Here is a 16851-nt window from a genome sequence, read left to right as displayed (position 1 = left end):
GCTCAAAAGATTTCTATGTACAAAAGGTTAAAAAAAAGAAGGGGGACAACTGGTGTTTAAACTTCAGCAGTTTTTTCCCTTTCATAGTTTCAGGACAACATTGACACATTTGTTAAAGCGTCTATTTTCTCCAAGCTCAACAGCCTTGTCTGTGTGAGGCTGCTTCCACATATTTCTTCTGCTTACCTTCAGATGGCTCCAACCACTATGAAGTATAAAACTAAGTCAAATTAGGGAACACTGAAAGCGATTCAACCTGATCAACTGAAAGGACTTCGAAAGCTCATTTCCCTGACACTTTAAGAGAGGGTTTCACGTTGCACTCAGCGTACACTGCACGTAGCGGCATGGTGTAGAGCGTGCGCGCTCAGTCGTGTCCTGACACTTTAAGAGAGGGTTTCACGTTGCACTCAGTGTCCACTGCACGTCGTGGCATGGTGTAGAGCGTGCACGCTCAGTCATGTCTGACTCTTTGTGACCTCATTCATGGACTATAGCCCGGCAGGCTCCTCAGTCCGTGGGATTTTCCAGGCAAGAGCACTGGAGCAGGTTGCCATTTCCTACTTCAGGGGTCTTCCTGCCCCAAGGATCGCACCTGCGTCTCCTGTGTCCCCTGCCCCGGCAGGCGGGCTCTGCGTCACTGTGCCACCACTCCTGTGCTAAGGGCTGTGACGACGGCACGATGACACACACAGGGTGTCTGCCCGCATGAGTCTCCCGCTGCAGACCTGCACAGCCGGGTGGAACTCAGAGGTGAGCAGGCCGTGCAAACCGGACCCCGCACGGCGGATACTTCCCCGCCTCGGCAGGCGTCTGAACCAGAAGCCCCCGACAGTTGCGGCTCCCTCCCCGGGGCCCCCAGCGCCCTCCCCAGCCCTGGGCTCACCCGGTGCTCCTCCTGCTGCTGCCGAAGGGTCTCGTACTCCAGGGCGGGCGCGGGCAGCTGGGCGATGACCCTCTGCGTGTCCGTCAGCCACGGCCAGAGCTCCTCGTACGTCTCCCAGAACTGGCTCACCAGGGACTGCGCCCGCTCCAGCTGCAGGTACCTCTCTGAGTTTACCTGGCAGATGGCGTCGTAGTTCTTCAGCACCGTGTCCAGTTTTTTCTAGAAAATCAGATGACAATATGTGTTTATCCAGTCAGGCAGACCAAGGAACACATACATACACTCCAGAGTGCTTGTTCAGCACTATTTACCGGGAACAGAGTAAGCACTCAATGACTAAACGCATGGTAAATGACTGATCAACAGCAGCTAGTTAGTGTCTATGTAGAGAAGTTCGTCTTAAAGGCCCTCCTATGTTGTTGCATAAGGCAGGAAGTCCCTCCTTTTCAAGGCTGAAAATGCTGTATGCAAATGCTGTGTTTTTACTACAATAAAAAAAAAATTCATGTATAAAATAGCAAAAATGTGTTAAACGTCTTAAAAGTACACCAACTGGAGATGACGGTAATAAACGAGTGTATGTTCTTATACTCATGAATTTCTATGCAGTCATCAAAAATGAGGGGGCTTAATAACATGGAGGACTTCTCAAAAAATATTAGGTAATGAACTGCCCCCACATAAATAAAAAACCTCCAGTTTGTATTACTAAGATATTGAGCTTCCCAAACACAATTAAGCAAAATTCTCCAGTTATTCTTCCAGGTCTTCTGGAAGAAGACAGAAAGGTCTGGCAACATGGATGCTGAGTCCACGCTCAGTCACATCTGACTCTTGTGACCCCCGGCTTCGCTGTCCATGGGGTGTGCCAGACAAGAATACTGGAGTGGGCTGCCGTTTCGTCCCCCAGGGGACCTATCTGACCCAAGGATCAAACCCAAGTCGCAGGTGGATTCTTTAACACTGAGCTACCTGGAAAGTCTAACACAGACACTACTTTCTGTTAAAATACAAGGACTGTCTTTCACAAATGAAATTCTAGAAGGAACTCCTAGTCAGGAAAATTAATTACATAGACTGAGAAGCAAAGTAGAACATTATGCTGTACTCTGATTTGATGGGGTGGTCACAGTGATCTTGATTATGGTATAAATTCACTGTAATCCAACAGCAAAAGACAAAGCACAACAGTAACCTAAGAAACCACAGAATAACACAGAGATTCTTTCATGATCATCTATATTTTTCACATCAGATTCTTTGCAAAAATAATACAGATTATATTAAAAGCAAGTGCCACTGTGGAGTATTTAAATAAAAGAGAAAAAATATCAACACACACTGTGCATTCATTCTATTACTTGCCTATGGTATACCTTAAAAGCAATGCATCATCTTTTCAATGGGACCTTAGGCATAGACATTTGTATAACATACATGTTTTTCTGCCATGGGCTATTTTCCTATGAGAAGCATTAACTTCCTTATGCTGCTCAGAGGTCTGAATATTAATTTAACTAAACATTTTTATCTGAGGCTGCTTTCCCACCAATGTAAAGATCATTAAAACGACATAAACTGAAAGCCTCCTTAATGACCCCACTCCTTCCTTTCTGTGTGGATTACTGAAGCTTTGCACAGAATGGGTTTAAGCTACAGAGAACTATGTATTTCAGGTTTTGTTTCGACTCCAGAGGACCTAATGTTCCTGAAGCCTATAAACAACAGTTGACGTATAGAATAACAATTTACTCTGATAATAGCAATGATAATACAGCAAACATTAATTGGATGCTTAATGGGTCCCAGTTACTCAAGGATTCAAACCTTAATAGCTTTTCTGTCTATTAAAAAAGATTATCCCCAGGGTGATTCCCTTAAGGAGTATTCTTTTCACTGTTATTCTGTAAGCCTGAAAAATGCTTTATTTAAAACTAACGATTTGGCTGTTTAAACAGCAGCTGTGGATAAAGGAAAAGAGCTTTTCTTAAGAGTGAAAGCTGTCTGCTCACGGGTCTCACAGCGGTCACGTGTATGAGATCGTACCTTCATAGGCTGCTTTTCCTCTTCGCTGCACGTGCTCATGATTTTATGTCCAGATTTAACAAGCTCATCAATAATGTCCTTGTGTCGCAAAATCTCCATGGTGAATGTCTGTATTTACCAAAATAAAGATTTGTTTTTAAAGAGAGCACATGATTAAAACAAAAACAATTAGGCAAAGCAGTTAAAATGACTAAGTTACACTCAATCATGCAAGTGCATTTCCTTGGAGCACGCTGACAAACCATGTAGATGTGACTGGAAATGTGTGTCTTCACCTTTTGAACCTGCAGCTGAGCGGAGGTCTGGTCTTGCTCAAGCCTGATGTCACCCAGAGACGTCAATTTCTTCTCTGTTTCATTAATCCAGGCTAACTCAGCATCGGCCGCTTGGTCAAACTAAACAAAAGATAAATAATCAGGTCAGCAAGTTCCTGTAACTGGTGCCAGAGAAATATCTACCTACATGTCTTTCAAATATCCTTATCACATAAATGGAAAATCTGGGCCTGTCTCCTCATGGCAACCTGAAATAATCCATGAGAGTGACTCATGTTATAAAGAGAAAGGAGGACTTTCCACAGAGAAATTAAACACAACCTCTTAAAATGTGCTGAATCCATAACATGGTAATGATTTGAGGATAGCTCACACTGCTGCCTTCTCCCTGGTGGTGATATAAGGATTCTCTTTACAATACTATACAAATTAAGCGGCTATAAAAGTGGCTAGACACCATCTTTACATCACTTCATCCTTCATTTTATCACTTTAATGTGATACGCAGGTAACATTCTGCTATCAAAGTCCGCAATTCCTAGCAAAAAGAATGACATAGTCCCATTTATTTATTGCTTGTGGAAAATATCTTTCTATGTATGCAGAGTATACCCCAAATGTCTCATGCATCATATTTTGCCTCTCATTTAATAACAGCAGAATACATTTTCAAAAGCCTTTTTAAATATTTTAAGAGATTTTTCTTTTCCTGATCACAAGAATAATTTATGGTCGAAATCTGCAAAGTACAGAAAAATACACAGAAGAAAATTAAAAGCTGAAGTTAATACGATTGTTATTTTAGTGAATTTTCTTTCAGAAGTTAAAACTGAGAAAGTGCTGGGATAATACCGTACAGACAGTCTCTTTCTTTTTCATTTATGGTGAACCTTTCCCGTGTCAAAAGTGTGACTTTTAAAATACCATCATTGTATCCCAGCATCCTTGTATATTTTCACTTAGGTTCTCTGCATTTGTCTGACGTTATACAAACAACGCTGTAATGGATATCCTTGTAAATAAATGTAAATAAATTTCCGTTGGCATCTCTAAGGAGTCCCTTAGAGTTGATTCCTAGAAGGTGACTTCTAAATCAGAGTGTGAACACATTCTATACCTTGTACCAGATACACCCCATGCCTCCCAGTTATCATACACGAATACAGCAGGCAAGCGATACCAGTCAACACCGTGCAGACTATAGATGGGAATTAACAACACCTCGGCAGAGAGTCAAAGGGGAGGGACCCTGTGATTTTCAGTCCAGTACCGCCAGAACCTCCAATTTTTCAAGTGTCAGCAGGAATGTCATGTCCCGACTCTGTGACCCCATGGATTGCTGCCAGGCTCCCCTGTCCATAGAATTCTTCAGACCAGAATACTGGAGTGGGTTGCCATTTCCTTCTCCAGGGGATCTTCCCAGGGATCGAACCTGGGTCTCCTGCACTGCAGGCAAATTCTTTACCATCTGATTCACCAGGGAAGCCCCTAATGTTTCAAGAGCACCTGGAAATCCAGTTTGGGGTTGGGGGATAACAAGCGGAGGGGGGCAAGGGTCGAGGTAAGAAACTAAACTGGAAGGTAACTCATGCTCTTAAAACACAAGGCAACACTCTGCAGATTCACAGGAGGGTGGGGAAGACATACTTTTCACCCAAGGACTGATGCATCTCAGAGCCCGGGCATCATACACAACACATACGAGGCGCATCTGGGAGAGAGAGGAAAGCAGAACTGGTGTAAATCCTGGACCCGAGGAACACCAAGGAGGCAAGCCCCCTGGGTTTTCTTTTGCTCCCATACCCTGGACGGGATGCTGGAGAAACTGTCCCCCAGAAGCACCCAGAGACCAGACAAGGCCCCCCAGGAGAGCCTCTTTCTAGTCAAAGGTGCAGGAAAGGGGAAGCCTTGTAAGACACAAAGCGTCTAGACAATAAGCGTCCTGCTCTAACCAAACACCCAGAGAACAAAGCCCTGGGCTCCCTACCCTCCTGCCAACAAGGGCTGAATGGGGAGCCCAGCGGTCTCCACCCTCCTGGGCTTGGCCCGACACCCCTGCCAGGGTGACGTCAGCCCAGCAGGGAGCAGGTCCTCTCACTTCCCGGGAGAGCACAGACCTCTGCCCCGGGTCAGTGGGGAGTGCTGGGCAGAGCGGTGGGGAGCCTGGACTTGCAGCCCCTGCCGTCTCGGGGGGCTCTCCTCCTCTCCTCGGGGGGTGTCGGGGGAGGCCTGTCACAGTCAGGATCTGCACAGCATTCAGTGGAGAGGCGGCCCCTTGACCACAGTGCCGGGGAGCTCCCAGCCCCACCGAGCAGTGAGGGGCGCCCCCAGCTCAGGGGTCACACAAGTTCCCCGGGGTCCACGGACTTCTCCTTTCTCTGGGCGGCACCCCCGCTGTCTCAGCCAGAGTGGTGCTAGGGATTGCCCACCCAAGGAGAAGGCCGATTTGAGGCCCAAGACGCAGGGCACCAGGAACCGCGAGGAACCGAGACAGAACTAAAGAAGATCACGAGCAGAGGCTGGCCCCCAGGTGACCTCAGAATGATCTGACAGACCTGACAGCAGCCGTGATAAAGACACACTGGGGCGATCTCATGTGCAGTGGAAACGAGGGGAAAATCAGAAGGCCTCAGCAACAAAAGGTAAAATCTGTAAAAGACACATAATACACCGAGAAGAACCAAATGGACATTTTAGAACTTAGAAATATGACAACTACAGTAAAAGCTCAGAGGATGAGACCACGGAACAGGGCAGAGGAAAGACTCATTGAAATGGAAGACAGAATGACAGAAATTACCCAACCCGAACGACAGAGAAAAGACTGGAAAAAACTAACAGAGCCCAGGGCCTGAGGAAGAACTGTAATAAAAGATCTAAAATTCAAGTCACTGTGGAGAGGAGACAGGGTGATACCTTGTGGCTGAAAGGTACTCAAACATTCTTAAAGCAATAAAATTATAGAAATGGAGGCCAGATTTGTGGCTAGGATTGAGGAGGAGGCAGAGACAGGAGGGGCAAATGCAGCTATAATGGGGCGGCGCGAGGGTCTGTGATGGACACGTCCTGCGTCCTGATGGAAACGTTCTGTGTCGACTTCCTGCTGTGACACTGGACCATAATTCTGCAAGATGGTCTCCCACTGGGGAGACTGAAGAAGCTTTACAAGGGGGACTCTATATTACATCTGACAACTGCACGGGAGTCTACAATGATCTTAAAACAAGTTAATTAAAAAAACAAAGAACCTCTGTGTGGGTAACCTCTCATCGGCAAGTCCTGTGCGCATTTTCTCTTTTCGAACTATGCTGCCAAGTTGTCCTGGATGTACTGATTCCTGTTCCCACAAGCAGAGTCTGGCCTTCCCCTCGTCAACACGGAGCATATAATTACCTGCCAGTATAACCTGGTACAAATGAGATAGTATCGAATGAGTCACTGTGATGGCTCCAATCTCACAAGTAAAAAGTCACCAATTATACAGGTGAAAAGCCTTAATAATATTATTACTGAATTGTTATTTATCAAGATTTTTTTTCTACCTATCATGTACCCGCTTGTTTTCACCTTTGCCAGGTCATGAATGAGTAAATAAATACTGAAGCTATTTGAAAGTTAATTTCTCTTAGTCAACAAGTTTAGATAGAAAAAAATTTAGATAAATTATTAAAATATGGGACCAAACCAGAAAATACATTTGCTCATTGAAAGAAAAGCTAATGACAAACCTAGACAATGTATTAAAAATCTGAGACATTACTTTGCTGACAAAGGTCCAAATAGTCAACACAATGGTTTTTCCAGTAGTCATGTACAGATGTGAGAGCTGGACCATAAAGAAGGCTGAGTGCTGAAGAATTGATGCTTTATAATTGTGATGCTGGAGAAGACTCTTGAGAGTCCATTGGTCTACAAGGAGATCAAACCAGTCAATCCTAAAAGAAATCAGTCCTGAATATTCATTGGGAGGACTGATGCTGAAGCTACTCTGGCCATTTGATGTGAAGAGCTGACTCACTGGAAAAGACCCTGATACTGGGAAAGATTGAATGCAGGAGGAGAAGGGGAGGACAGAGGATGAGATGGTTGGATGGCATCACCGACTCAATGGACATGAGTCTGAGCAAGTTCCAGGAGATAGATGGTGAAGGACAGGGAGGCCTGGTATGCTGCAGTCCACGGGGTCACAGAGTCAGACATGCTTTAGCGACTGAACAACAACAATATTTTTTGACATTTACCTTTAAAAATTGACAGCATAAGGATATCAAAGGGAAGATGTGGTTTAACAGACCTTTACTTAACAATCTCTAGAAATGTTGCCTGAACAAAATCTGAACCTAAACCAACATCTAACCGAAAAGGATACAAAGCCAGGCTGCTCTGAGACCCCTCTGGTGTGTGGGTAGCAGTCACGCCATCACGTGGGAGGCTGAGACACATGGCCCATGGGTGCCCTGCCGAGGGTCACACGTCTGAGAGGATCACTGACAGGCCGAGTTGTCCCAGACAGAAATACACAGACTTGAATGCTCGGAGTGGGCGAGCTCCCCCACCAGGGCACACAGTAAGTCCCCTCCACAGCAACCTTCGAGGGGCGAACTTTCAAAGGTGCAAATGCGCACCTGGTTCCAACAAGGAACCAGAACGTGAGGCATGCGAGGAACTGCCGCTTGCCCTCCGTCTCCGGCTGGGACGATCCTTCAGCTCCACCATCGCCCACCTCCTCTCCCTCCTCTAGGGAGTAACTCTTCTTGCCTCTTCACTGGATGCCAGCCCCTGTATGCCAGCTACTGTACTGTGCTACTATACTTTTCTGGAGAAGGAAATGGCAACCCACTCCAGTGTTCTTGCCTGGAGAATCCCACGGGCAGAAGAGCCTGGGGGCTACAGTCCCTGGGGTTGCAAGAATTGGACATGACGTAGTGACTAAATCACCACCACCACTATCTGTTTCAAAGCACTGTACTGTAAGATCAAAAACGTTTCCTTTATTTTGTGTGTGTGTGTGTGTGTTTTTAGGTATTATTTGTGTGTGAAAAGTATTATAAACCTATGATAGTACAGTACTATACTGCCAATTCGGTACGTAGGCTAACTTTGTTGGACTTACAAACAAACTGGACTGAAGAAAGTGCTCTTGGAATGGAACTCGTTTGTATGTGGGTTGTTTGTATGGAGGGGACTTACTGTACTTCTAAAATGACTCTGCACATTTAATATACTCAAGCAGAAGCCTTTCTCCTCTCTAAGTTTCCCATAACATCATGCACTGTTTTTTGAAGCCGCCTTGTGATCTGCATGTAGTGGTATTGGTTGTGTTCTGCTCACTAATTCATCACTTTTGCTGCTATGGGGACAAGCCAGAACAATGTGGACTCCAGAAGGAATCCTGATAAGGCATCTGAAAAATTCTATCTGAATTCATCTGGTTCAATAATTGTTAGGACAAGACTTAGTTTCAACTGGAACTACTCATTAGCAATTGTAGATCAATGTGAAGAGGAAAAAAAAGTTTCATCAACTCAGCAGCTTCAGATGTGGAAAAAGAAATCATCATGAGACAAGTGGAAGAGTCTGGATCATTGGCTTTGAAACTGCACATGATCAAACTCCTGGGCACAGCTCTACTGTGTGGTGCACTTGGCACATAGCTGAGAAAAAATAGTTCAGGCCTTTCCACCTGAGTGCCAATGCTGCAGAATAAATAAAATTTAGTTTTTTCTTCTACCAGTCCTTGAAAAAATAAAGTGATGCCCCAACCCTTTTGCTTGTGTTCAGGCTATTTTTAGTATTTATATGACAGTCCTAATAAAGAAAGTCAGACTGTTAGTGTTAATATTAGTTTAATACTAAGTCTCCCTTTCCTAAGGGAAAAAAAAAAGCATCCAATGAAAAACAGTGTGATGATACTCAAGTTGCCAAAATGGAAAGCTGAAACTCAAACACTGTTTTTTTAACCAAGGCAAATATTTGCTCTGCTAAAAGAAAACAAGACTTCAAGCAGAAATGTCCCTTCTGTCTTTTGAATTTTTTTTTATTAAGTTAGAAAATATTTATTATCCAACAACAAAAGGGATAGCTGCAGGGTCTACATGAAGCAATTTACAATTAAGCAAGGCATTTTATTTAGATCTGGGACTCTTTCAAATAACTACTTAATGTGAGAATTCTTTAACAGACCATAAATGTGGCTTATTTTACTTGTTGAGTAACATAGACAGAAAGCTCCCTACACCAAATTTTTATAAAATTGCTTACTGCCCATGTAAGTAGCAAAAAAAAAAAAAAGACTTCAAATGAATTGTAGAGAATGTTAGCATCCTAAACTACATTCTTGAAACAGTCTGATAGGCATCATCTGTGGAGTCAGTCCAACCATCAACCCCAACTACACTAATTCCTAGTTGAACTAGAATTTTAGAAACTTCCTACAAGTTGGTAAAAGACATTTTAATTGGTTAATCTCTAAATGTTCCCGAAAAACACTCTGTAAAACAGTTAACGACCAAGATTCTACTGAACACACTGTTCTAAGTGCTTGAACATGCAAGACTCCCTCCTTTTATCTTCACAGCAACTAAATCCAGTGGGTACCACCACTAACCTCATCTGCAGCTGAGAAGGCCAAGGCAGAGAGAGGCTGACTGACTTGCCAGAGGTTTCCCGGCTTGTAGATGTGGGTCTGAGATTCGAACCCCGTGGTCTGACCCGAGCCCGTGCGACAGTCGCCCTGGTATGGCCCTCTGCCTGGGTACTGTCTCGACTTAAGAATTCAAATTATTCATGGGGTTTCACCAAAATCGGCTCAAATACCACAACAGTCATTAAGCGGTGAGTTTTAACTTACTATTTAAATGTCTCTCCCATCTCTGACAAATTGTTTTTGGATCTCTCCAGAAAGCTTCACTTGAGCGGAAGCAGAGGTTTAAGAAAGACTTAAGTGATAAGCAGATCTAAACCTTCAGGGCACCTTCTTACTCTGAGAGGGTGTTAGCGCTTTCTTTCCATTAGCATTTCCTTCCATTCTCCTTCACATTATTCATACCCCAGCCCATATTTTCCTACCCCAACACCTGGAAGGTCTAAACAAATCTCACTTCCGTGGGGGAGGTTTCCTTCTAGTTCTTTAAAAGAAATTAACAGGTGTTATTTTTCTCCCAGGCGGATCCCTAATGACCCAGTGAGCTGTTTATTTTAATTGCACCCATATGCCTTTATACTGGGGGGCTCATGATGGCCCAATAAAACAAGCCAGGCAATCAGAACTGCCAGAGAGTGCCTGGGATACCCAGACCCTGTGAGATACACACCTCAGCACGTCCTGAAAACTACATTTATACGTGGCTAGTGAAGTGAAGTGAACACAAACATCCCGGGGTTTAAATAATCACAGCGACCTGAACTCGGGCGGTAAAGTCTACATCTTCGAAGCAAAAGTGCATTTCCCCATTTCCACGTGGCTCATTTAATTCAATGAGCAGAAAGAGAAAGAAAGCAACAAAGATACGTTGCTTTGTGTGGGTTTAACATGCTGAAATACCTACAGTTTCTAACTCAGATAATGGCAGGCCTTGTGAGAAGGAGGCAGCTGTTTTGCTTTTATATAAAGACCATTATTACTACTTAAGAAGCTGCCTTAATCTACTCAGATTTTTCCTAAAACTTATGAATGGGCCCAACTGAAAAAATCCTCTTCAGAATATTGATGCTTGCAAATTTGCTAAGTCAGATTCAGGAGCTTATTAACCGGTCACAACAAACGGACACCATGCTCATTGCATTCACCTATAATTGAAGCTGTTCTATTACTTCCAAAATAATAATAAACATCACTCAAATTTATGTAAGGCTCTTGGCCCTATGTTCTCAAAACTCAATGACAGATCTTTTCAAAGTTGCTATGTAATATAACAGAATTAACATGAAAAACCTAACCATATAACATCAGACGTATTTTGAGTGTACTGGGTGGATACGCGGTACGTGCTAATGAGAAGGTATCTGGACGCACTTTTCCCACTTCTCTTTAGACTTCAGCCCTTTGCCATCTTTCCCTGGCGTCTTCCACACAGATGAATATAACCCGAGACGGTGACCTGACCGTTCACAACTTCCCTAAAGCTGAGGAGTTCCAAAGTGTAGCTTATAACAGTATCAAGGAGGCAGGTCTGTATATAGACAATCTTAATGTCAAAAGACTAAAACATCTTATGAGAAATTTGCTTGGAAAACAGCCCCTTCAGTTATTTTCAGTCTAGCTGAACTTAGGTTATTTGGGGACACAGCATTAAATTTATAAATGTAAAATTTACCAAGCCATTTTCAAGGCCCATACCCTCACGCTGGCACTCGTGGGTGGGGTGTCGGGGGAGGGACCCAGGAGGGAGCAGCTGTTAATAAAACAAGTTGTATGTGACTAAAGGTGTACAGAGAAAGACAGATGCGGCCAGATCTTGTCCTTGGTTCAGATGGAGAAGAAACAAAGTGGGAGATGATTTGTTTATACAACATAAAATAGCATTTACAAAATATGTGGCTCATGTCCAAGTGGAATTTTTTTCTTTTTACACAATTCCTTTTGTATTTCATGGAAGTATTATCACTGGATAAACAGAAAACAAGCATTTTACTATCAAACTGTATTCTGGTCCTAATTCCAAACATTTACAATTGGGCAAGGTTATAAAATAATTTCAAAGATATATTACGTCTTTTCTAAACTTGGAAATAATGAGTTCAGAAGCTATTCTTTTGAATACAAAAGTAAATCTGTCAAACCAGAAAGACAGGCATGGATGTGTTCTTAAACTTGCCCAGAGTGAGAGATTTCTTGATCCTTTCAGCGTGGATGCCCATGGTTCACAGCCCTTTCTGGAGATATCCTCATATTTCTACTTTGTAGTGATAATAGTGCTTTCCTTCAGATTATGAAGGGAGGTTAGAAAAAACCAGATCACCGTTTAGGACTTTTCCTCTCCACCTGATCTGCAAAGAGGCTCCAGGGTGGAGTAGAATGCGACCGGGACTAAGTCCTGATCACAACTCCACTACACACCAGAGGCAGGACCCCAGGGAGGTCACTCCCCACACACCAGCTCTGAACAGTGCATCTCAGCCTTACTGGAAAGGTATTTCTCTTCTAATTTCTCTCTCTTTTTTTTTAACTGGCTTAAGTGCATTTTTAAGGCTGAGGGCCAAAGAATTGATCCTTTCTAACTGTGGTGCTGGAGAAGACCCTTGAGGGTCCCTTGGACAAGCAAGGCTATCAAACCAGTCAACCCTTAAGGAAATCAACCCTGAACATTCACTGGAAGGACTGATGCTGAAGCTGAAGCTCCAACACTCTGGCCACATGATGTGAAGAGCTGACTCACTGGAAGAAGACCCTGATGGCTGGGAAAAATTGAAAACAAAAGGAGAAGGGGGCAAAAGAGGATGAGATGGTTGCATGGTATCACTGACTCAATAGACACGAATCTGAGAAAACAAATAGTTAGTCAAGGACAGGGGAGCGTGGCACGCTGCAGTCAATGGGGTCATGGAGAGGTGGGACACGACTTAGCAACTGGACAACAAAAAAGTGCGTTTTATTGGTTTTCTTTACTACTGGAGGTATTTCACTGGACAGATTTGCAGGCACTTCAAAGGAATGCACATATACAGACAATAAATACACATGAACCACCAGGATATATTAACAGGCCAATGGCACTGATATCAGCTACAATCTAGCGGCAGTGAGATGCTTTATCCAAACACTCTCCCTCTCTCTCACAAGCAAGGCTTGAAGGATTCAGACCACAGGGTTTGCATGATCTTGCTTCCATGAATTTTTCCTGCATTCTTTCACAAAGTCCTGAAATTTTCAATAAGGAATGACTTTATCCAGTAAAAAACCCATTAATTGTTATTTTCCTACAGAATATATGTTTTGGATCTAGAAAACACAAACCAACTTGTGGAAAACCTTGAATAGAACTGGACTCCAGTTTAATGATCTTGGCACTCAGCAGAGCTTACAAACTAACACAGCACTCAGCCTGTCACCTGCGCTTGAAAGCAGCTCTTTGCCCCTTTCCTGTTTGCCCATTAGTATTTCCCTCTATCCTTAAAAGAACCTAATGAGACGAATGAGATCACTAAGCAATTCAAACTGACTCCTGACTTATGCCCTCCTGAACGCACATCATGCCTTGCCTAACCTGCTGGTTCTTTTCTTAGATTAGAAGAAGTAAGAAGCAAGCAGTTAAAAATGACTAGCCCTCTATCCCACTAGCCCCCTAAGCAATCCTGCCAAAGATCACAGCAAGATAACGTCTGAAGAGAGAGCCAGCCACCTGCACTCAATGGAGACAGAGGCAGAAGCCACCCTCCTGCCTCCATGATTCAGAGATTCGTCCTCCTTCTCTCCTTTAGAAACGGTCCTGGCTGAGCAGAATCTTTGGAATTGGTCTCTGGACATGAGTCTCCCTTTCCCCTAGACAGCCCACTCTTAATAGTTAAAGCACCTTGCCTCTCTCCTGACATTTGCCTCTCGAATTACTGGCTTATGAGAGGCAAGCAGCCAAACCTTAGTTTGGTTACACCCTCACTACCATCGTCCTTCACTGAACGAGCCAACCACGATCAACTTCTCAAGAGAGCCCTACTCCCAAGGGACAGAATATTTGTCTTGCTATTTAGAGAAGTCTTCAGTGCCAACTCGGAAAGGTCGTTAGCAATTTTGGTGAAAAAATAATCTGACTCTTTTCAAATAGTTGAATAACCTCACAAGTAAACATGCTTATTTTCCTATGATAATGAGGCATACAAATTCCTCCCAAGTTTGAAAACAGAGCCATGCAAATACATTCCTCATGCATGAAGGTCTCCCTAGAAAAAAATATCTCAGGCGAGCCTTTTGCTAATACTGTATTCTGGCAGCTCTGGGGATTCCAGAGCACGGCACTCAAATGAGGGGCGAGGGGCCACGCTTCAGAACCAGACAAACTGCGCTTTTCCAGCGACCTGAGAGAACACATTCTGGATGCTCTTGCCTAGTCTGTTTGGTTAGTGTGTCTTGCTTTTGGCCTGGATGAGTAAGGCTGAGTCACCCACCTTCCCGAGCCCCACTCTACAGTACACAGCAAAACCGCACTAACCCCATCAGAGAAAGCCTGCAACAAAAGGCTGATGACTTAATGTAAATATCCAGAGATCTCAATACAAGTTAATCCAAACAAGTCTCACAGGCTTCTGGATCCAAGACCCCCCTGGTTGCCCACAGTCTTCTGACTGAGCTGTGGCTAAGGGGTGGAGCCTATGAAACTCTCTGGAACCAGAGGCTCTGTGTGAGCTGCAGACAGGTCAGAAACGATCATTTTTTCCCCTTTCAGTCATCTCCAGAAAAAAAAAAAAAGACATCACCAACACAATGGTTTCCTTTTTAGAAAGAATTCAGTCTTTCTTTGCCATGTATGTCAAGGAACGTTAATAGTGACTTACATGATAACTCAAAAAAAAAAAAAATAATACTTATGTGCACACAGATGTGACCTAGCCAGGGACTGAAATCAACATGAGCAGCCTGCACACGTGGAGACAAAAGGCCTTCTGTGCAGGGAGTGAGGGAGCGGGGCTGCTCCTTCTGCTGGCCGACGGGGGGACGAGGCCGGAGACCAGAGGGCAGACAGCTGCCCACGACGCAGACCCGGGCCCCACCCAGCGCACAGACGCCCGCACGAGCCCGCTGACCCTTCTCAGCCCCTCCTGTCGCTCTGACAGTGTGACCGGTGGGTGGAAAGGCCACTGGGAGGACAGGCTCCGGGAAGCACGCGCCCGCCTACCTGCTGGGCCCGCAGGAGCGCCGCGTCGATGGCCTCCACCCGCTGCGCCACGGCGTCGCTCACCAGGCGGAAGCGGTCGTTGTCCTCGGCCACCGTCCGCTCCAGCCCTTCCCTCGCCCTCCAGGGCACCAGCTCCAGGAGCGCGGCGCTCACCTCGTTCAGCGAGTCCAGCAGGGCTTTGTGGCTCTTAGCTTCCTTCTGCAGCTCCTGGGAACACAAGCCGAGAGACACAGGCCTGGGGGACACGCCACGGCTGGACGCGCTTCCCCTCCAAGTGCCCTCGGGGCCAGAGCCCTTCACAGGCACCACGCAGCGTGGGCCCCTTGGCAGCAGTCACGTTCTATACAGCACAGGTACTTCACACAGGGGAAACCGTTCCCTACAAAGCTCAGGACAACCCCCTTGTCAACATGGCACGATTTGAGCTTTGAAACGTAATATCAGCGTTTAAAAATTGGGAACCCAAACCCAGCAGGTTAATATGGATTATTCTTTGCTTGCTGGTAACCTCAAAGTAATCGGGACCCAGAACAGATAACTGACGAGAATCTCCCGTGTAGCTGCTCAGTAAGCCCCACTCAGGGCTGTGGTGACCTCAGCCTCAAAGGGAAGGAAATCCAAAAAAGGCAGATACATGCATCCGTACAGCGGCCTCACTGTGTGATACAACAGAAAGGAACACAGCACTGCAAAGCAAGTATGCTCTAACAAAAACTAATGTAAAAAAAGTAATCAGGCACCAGAAAACTAAAAGGAAAGTCAGGACCAGAGTGGGGTGACCCTCAAAAAGAGGACACACTGGCTTTAAATCACCCCTGCTGAATCATCACAGGCTCAGTGAACCTAGCCTCCCTAACTCCCCGCACCCAAGTGTGGTCATTCCTCAGGGATGATGAAAACGGAGGCTGGCCCCTCTGAGAAAGACACTCAGCATGGGAGAATACCAATTTTTGCAACATGATTAGGAAAGCCACCTCATGCCATGCATCGACCTTATAAACATGTGATTATCTCGACCAAATTATGTGTGTCTCTGAAACAGTGATCACTGCCCTTTCTTTCCTGTTTCTATGCATAATTAAGTATACTCCCACCATAAGGTTCAAGGGACAAATGACAAGACGCTGTTCTCTTGTCTGGGCTCCTAAAAGCTCACACAGCTGGCCCGCTGCCAGTTTCTGTTGGGTCCGCGCCCGCAAAGGCGTCCTTGAGCGCATTAGTGGTGACACGTGATAAACGTCACTTTGCCCCGAGTGACCAGGCCTCCCCCGGGAGATAACAAGCCGACGCACAGAGCGTGGGTCGGAGCGTACTTTTTGCCTCGCGTGGGCTTGGCTGGCGGCCTCTCCCTTCAGAACCTGCGTTTCGTACGAGAGCAGCTCGACCTCCACCTTGTCCAGCCAGGCACACAGCGCCTCGTGGGTGGCCTGCAGCCGTTGTGCGAGCTGCAGCGCCTGCTCCAGGGTCTTCGCAACGTCCGTGCTCAGCTTAGTGATGTCCTGGTATCTCGCTTTAATGGCTTCCAGTTTATCTTGAATGATTAAAACTTCGTCACCTAGAATTTCAAAGGCATGTTATAACTCAGGAAAAGGGAAGCAGAGTTCTGCAGAGGTGATGCTACGCTGATGAGATTTTAGGGGGGTGGGGGAGAGGAGACATTTTTCTTAAGAAGTTTTGACTCAAGAAAACTCCTTTTCTAGGTTTGAATCTTTCTGAGGATTTCTGGCCGATGTCAACAGCTCTGCAAATGCAAATACAAAAACTGTCAAGGACTACGGCACCTTCTGTTTTGTGAAAAGCATCACCTTTCGTCTAT

The 16851-nt window shown here is 45.1% G+C and overlaps 1 protein-coding gene across 12 annotated transcripts in view; it reads right to left on the bottom strand.

The window, feature by feature from the left end:
* Positions 1-16851, bottom strand: part of DST (dystonin) — a 517500-nt gene that overhangs the window by 55601 nt on the left and 445048 nt on the right. For all 12 annotated transcript variants that reach the window (XM_061146340.1, XM_061146344.1, XM_061146341.1 and 9 more), the window contains 5 exons: positions 16349-16590; positions 15036-15242; positions 3208-3327; positions 2933-3040; positions 887-1105 (listed from right to left, as the gene is read on the bottom strand). In XM_061146340.1, coding sequence (XP_061002323.1) covers positions 887-1105; positions 2933-3040; positions 3208-3327; positions 15036-15242; positions 16349-16590 — 896 coding nt within the window. The remainder of the gene's footprint in view (positions 1-886; positions 1106-2932; positions 3041-3207; positions 3328-15035; positions 15243-16348; positions 16591-16851) is intronic.

Source organism: Dama dama, chromosome 7, assembly GCF_033118175.1.
Source record: "Dama dama isolate Ldn47 chromosome 7, ASM3311817v1, whole genome shotgun sequence".
Taxonomy (NCBI): domain Eukaryota; kingdom Metazoa; phylum Chordata; class Mammalia; order Artiodactyla; family Cervidae; genus Dama; species Dama dama.
The sequence above is the reverse complement of the archived record's forward strand: the minus strand, read 5'-3'. Positions and strand labels throughout refer to the sequence as shown.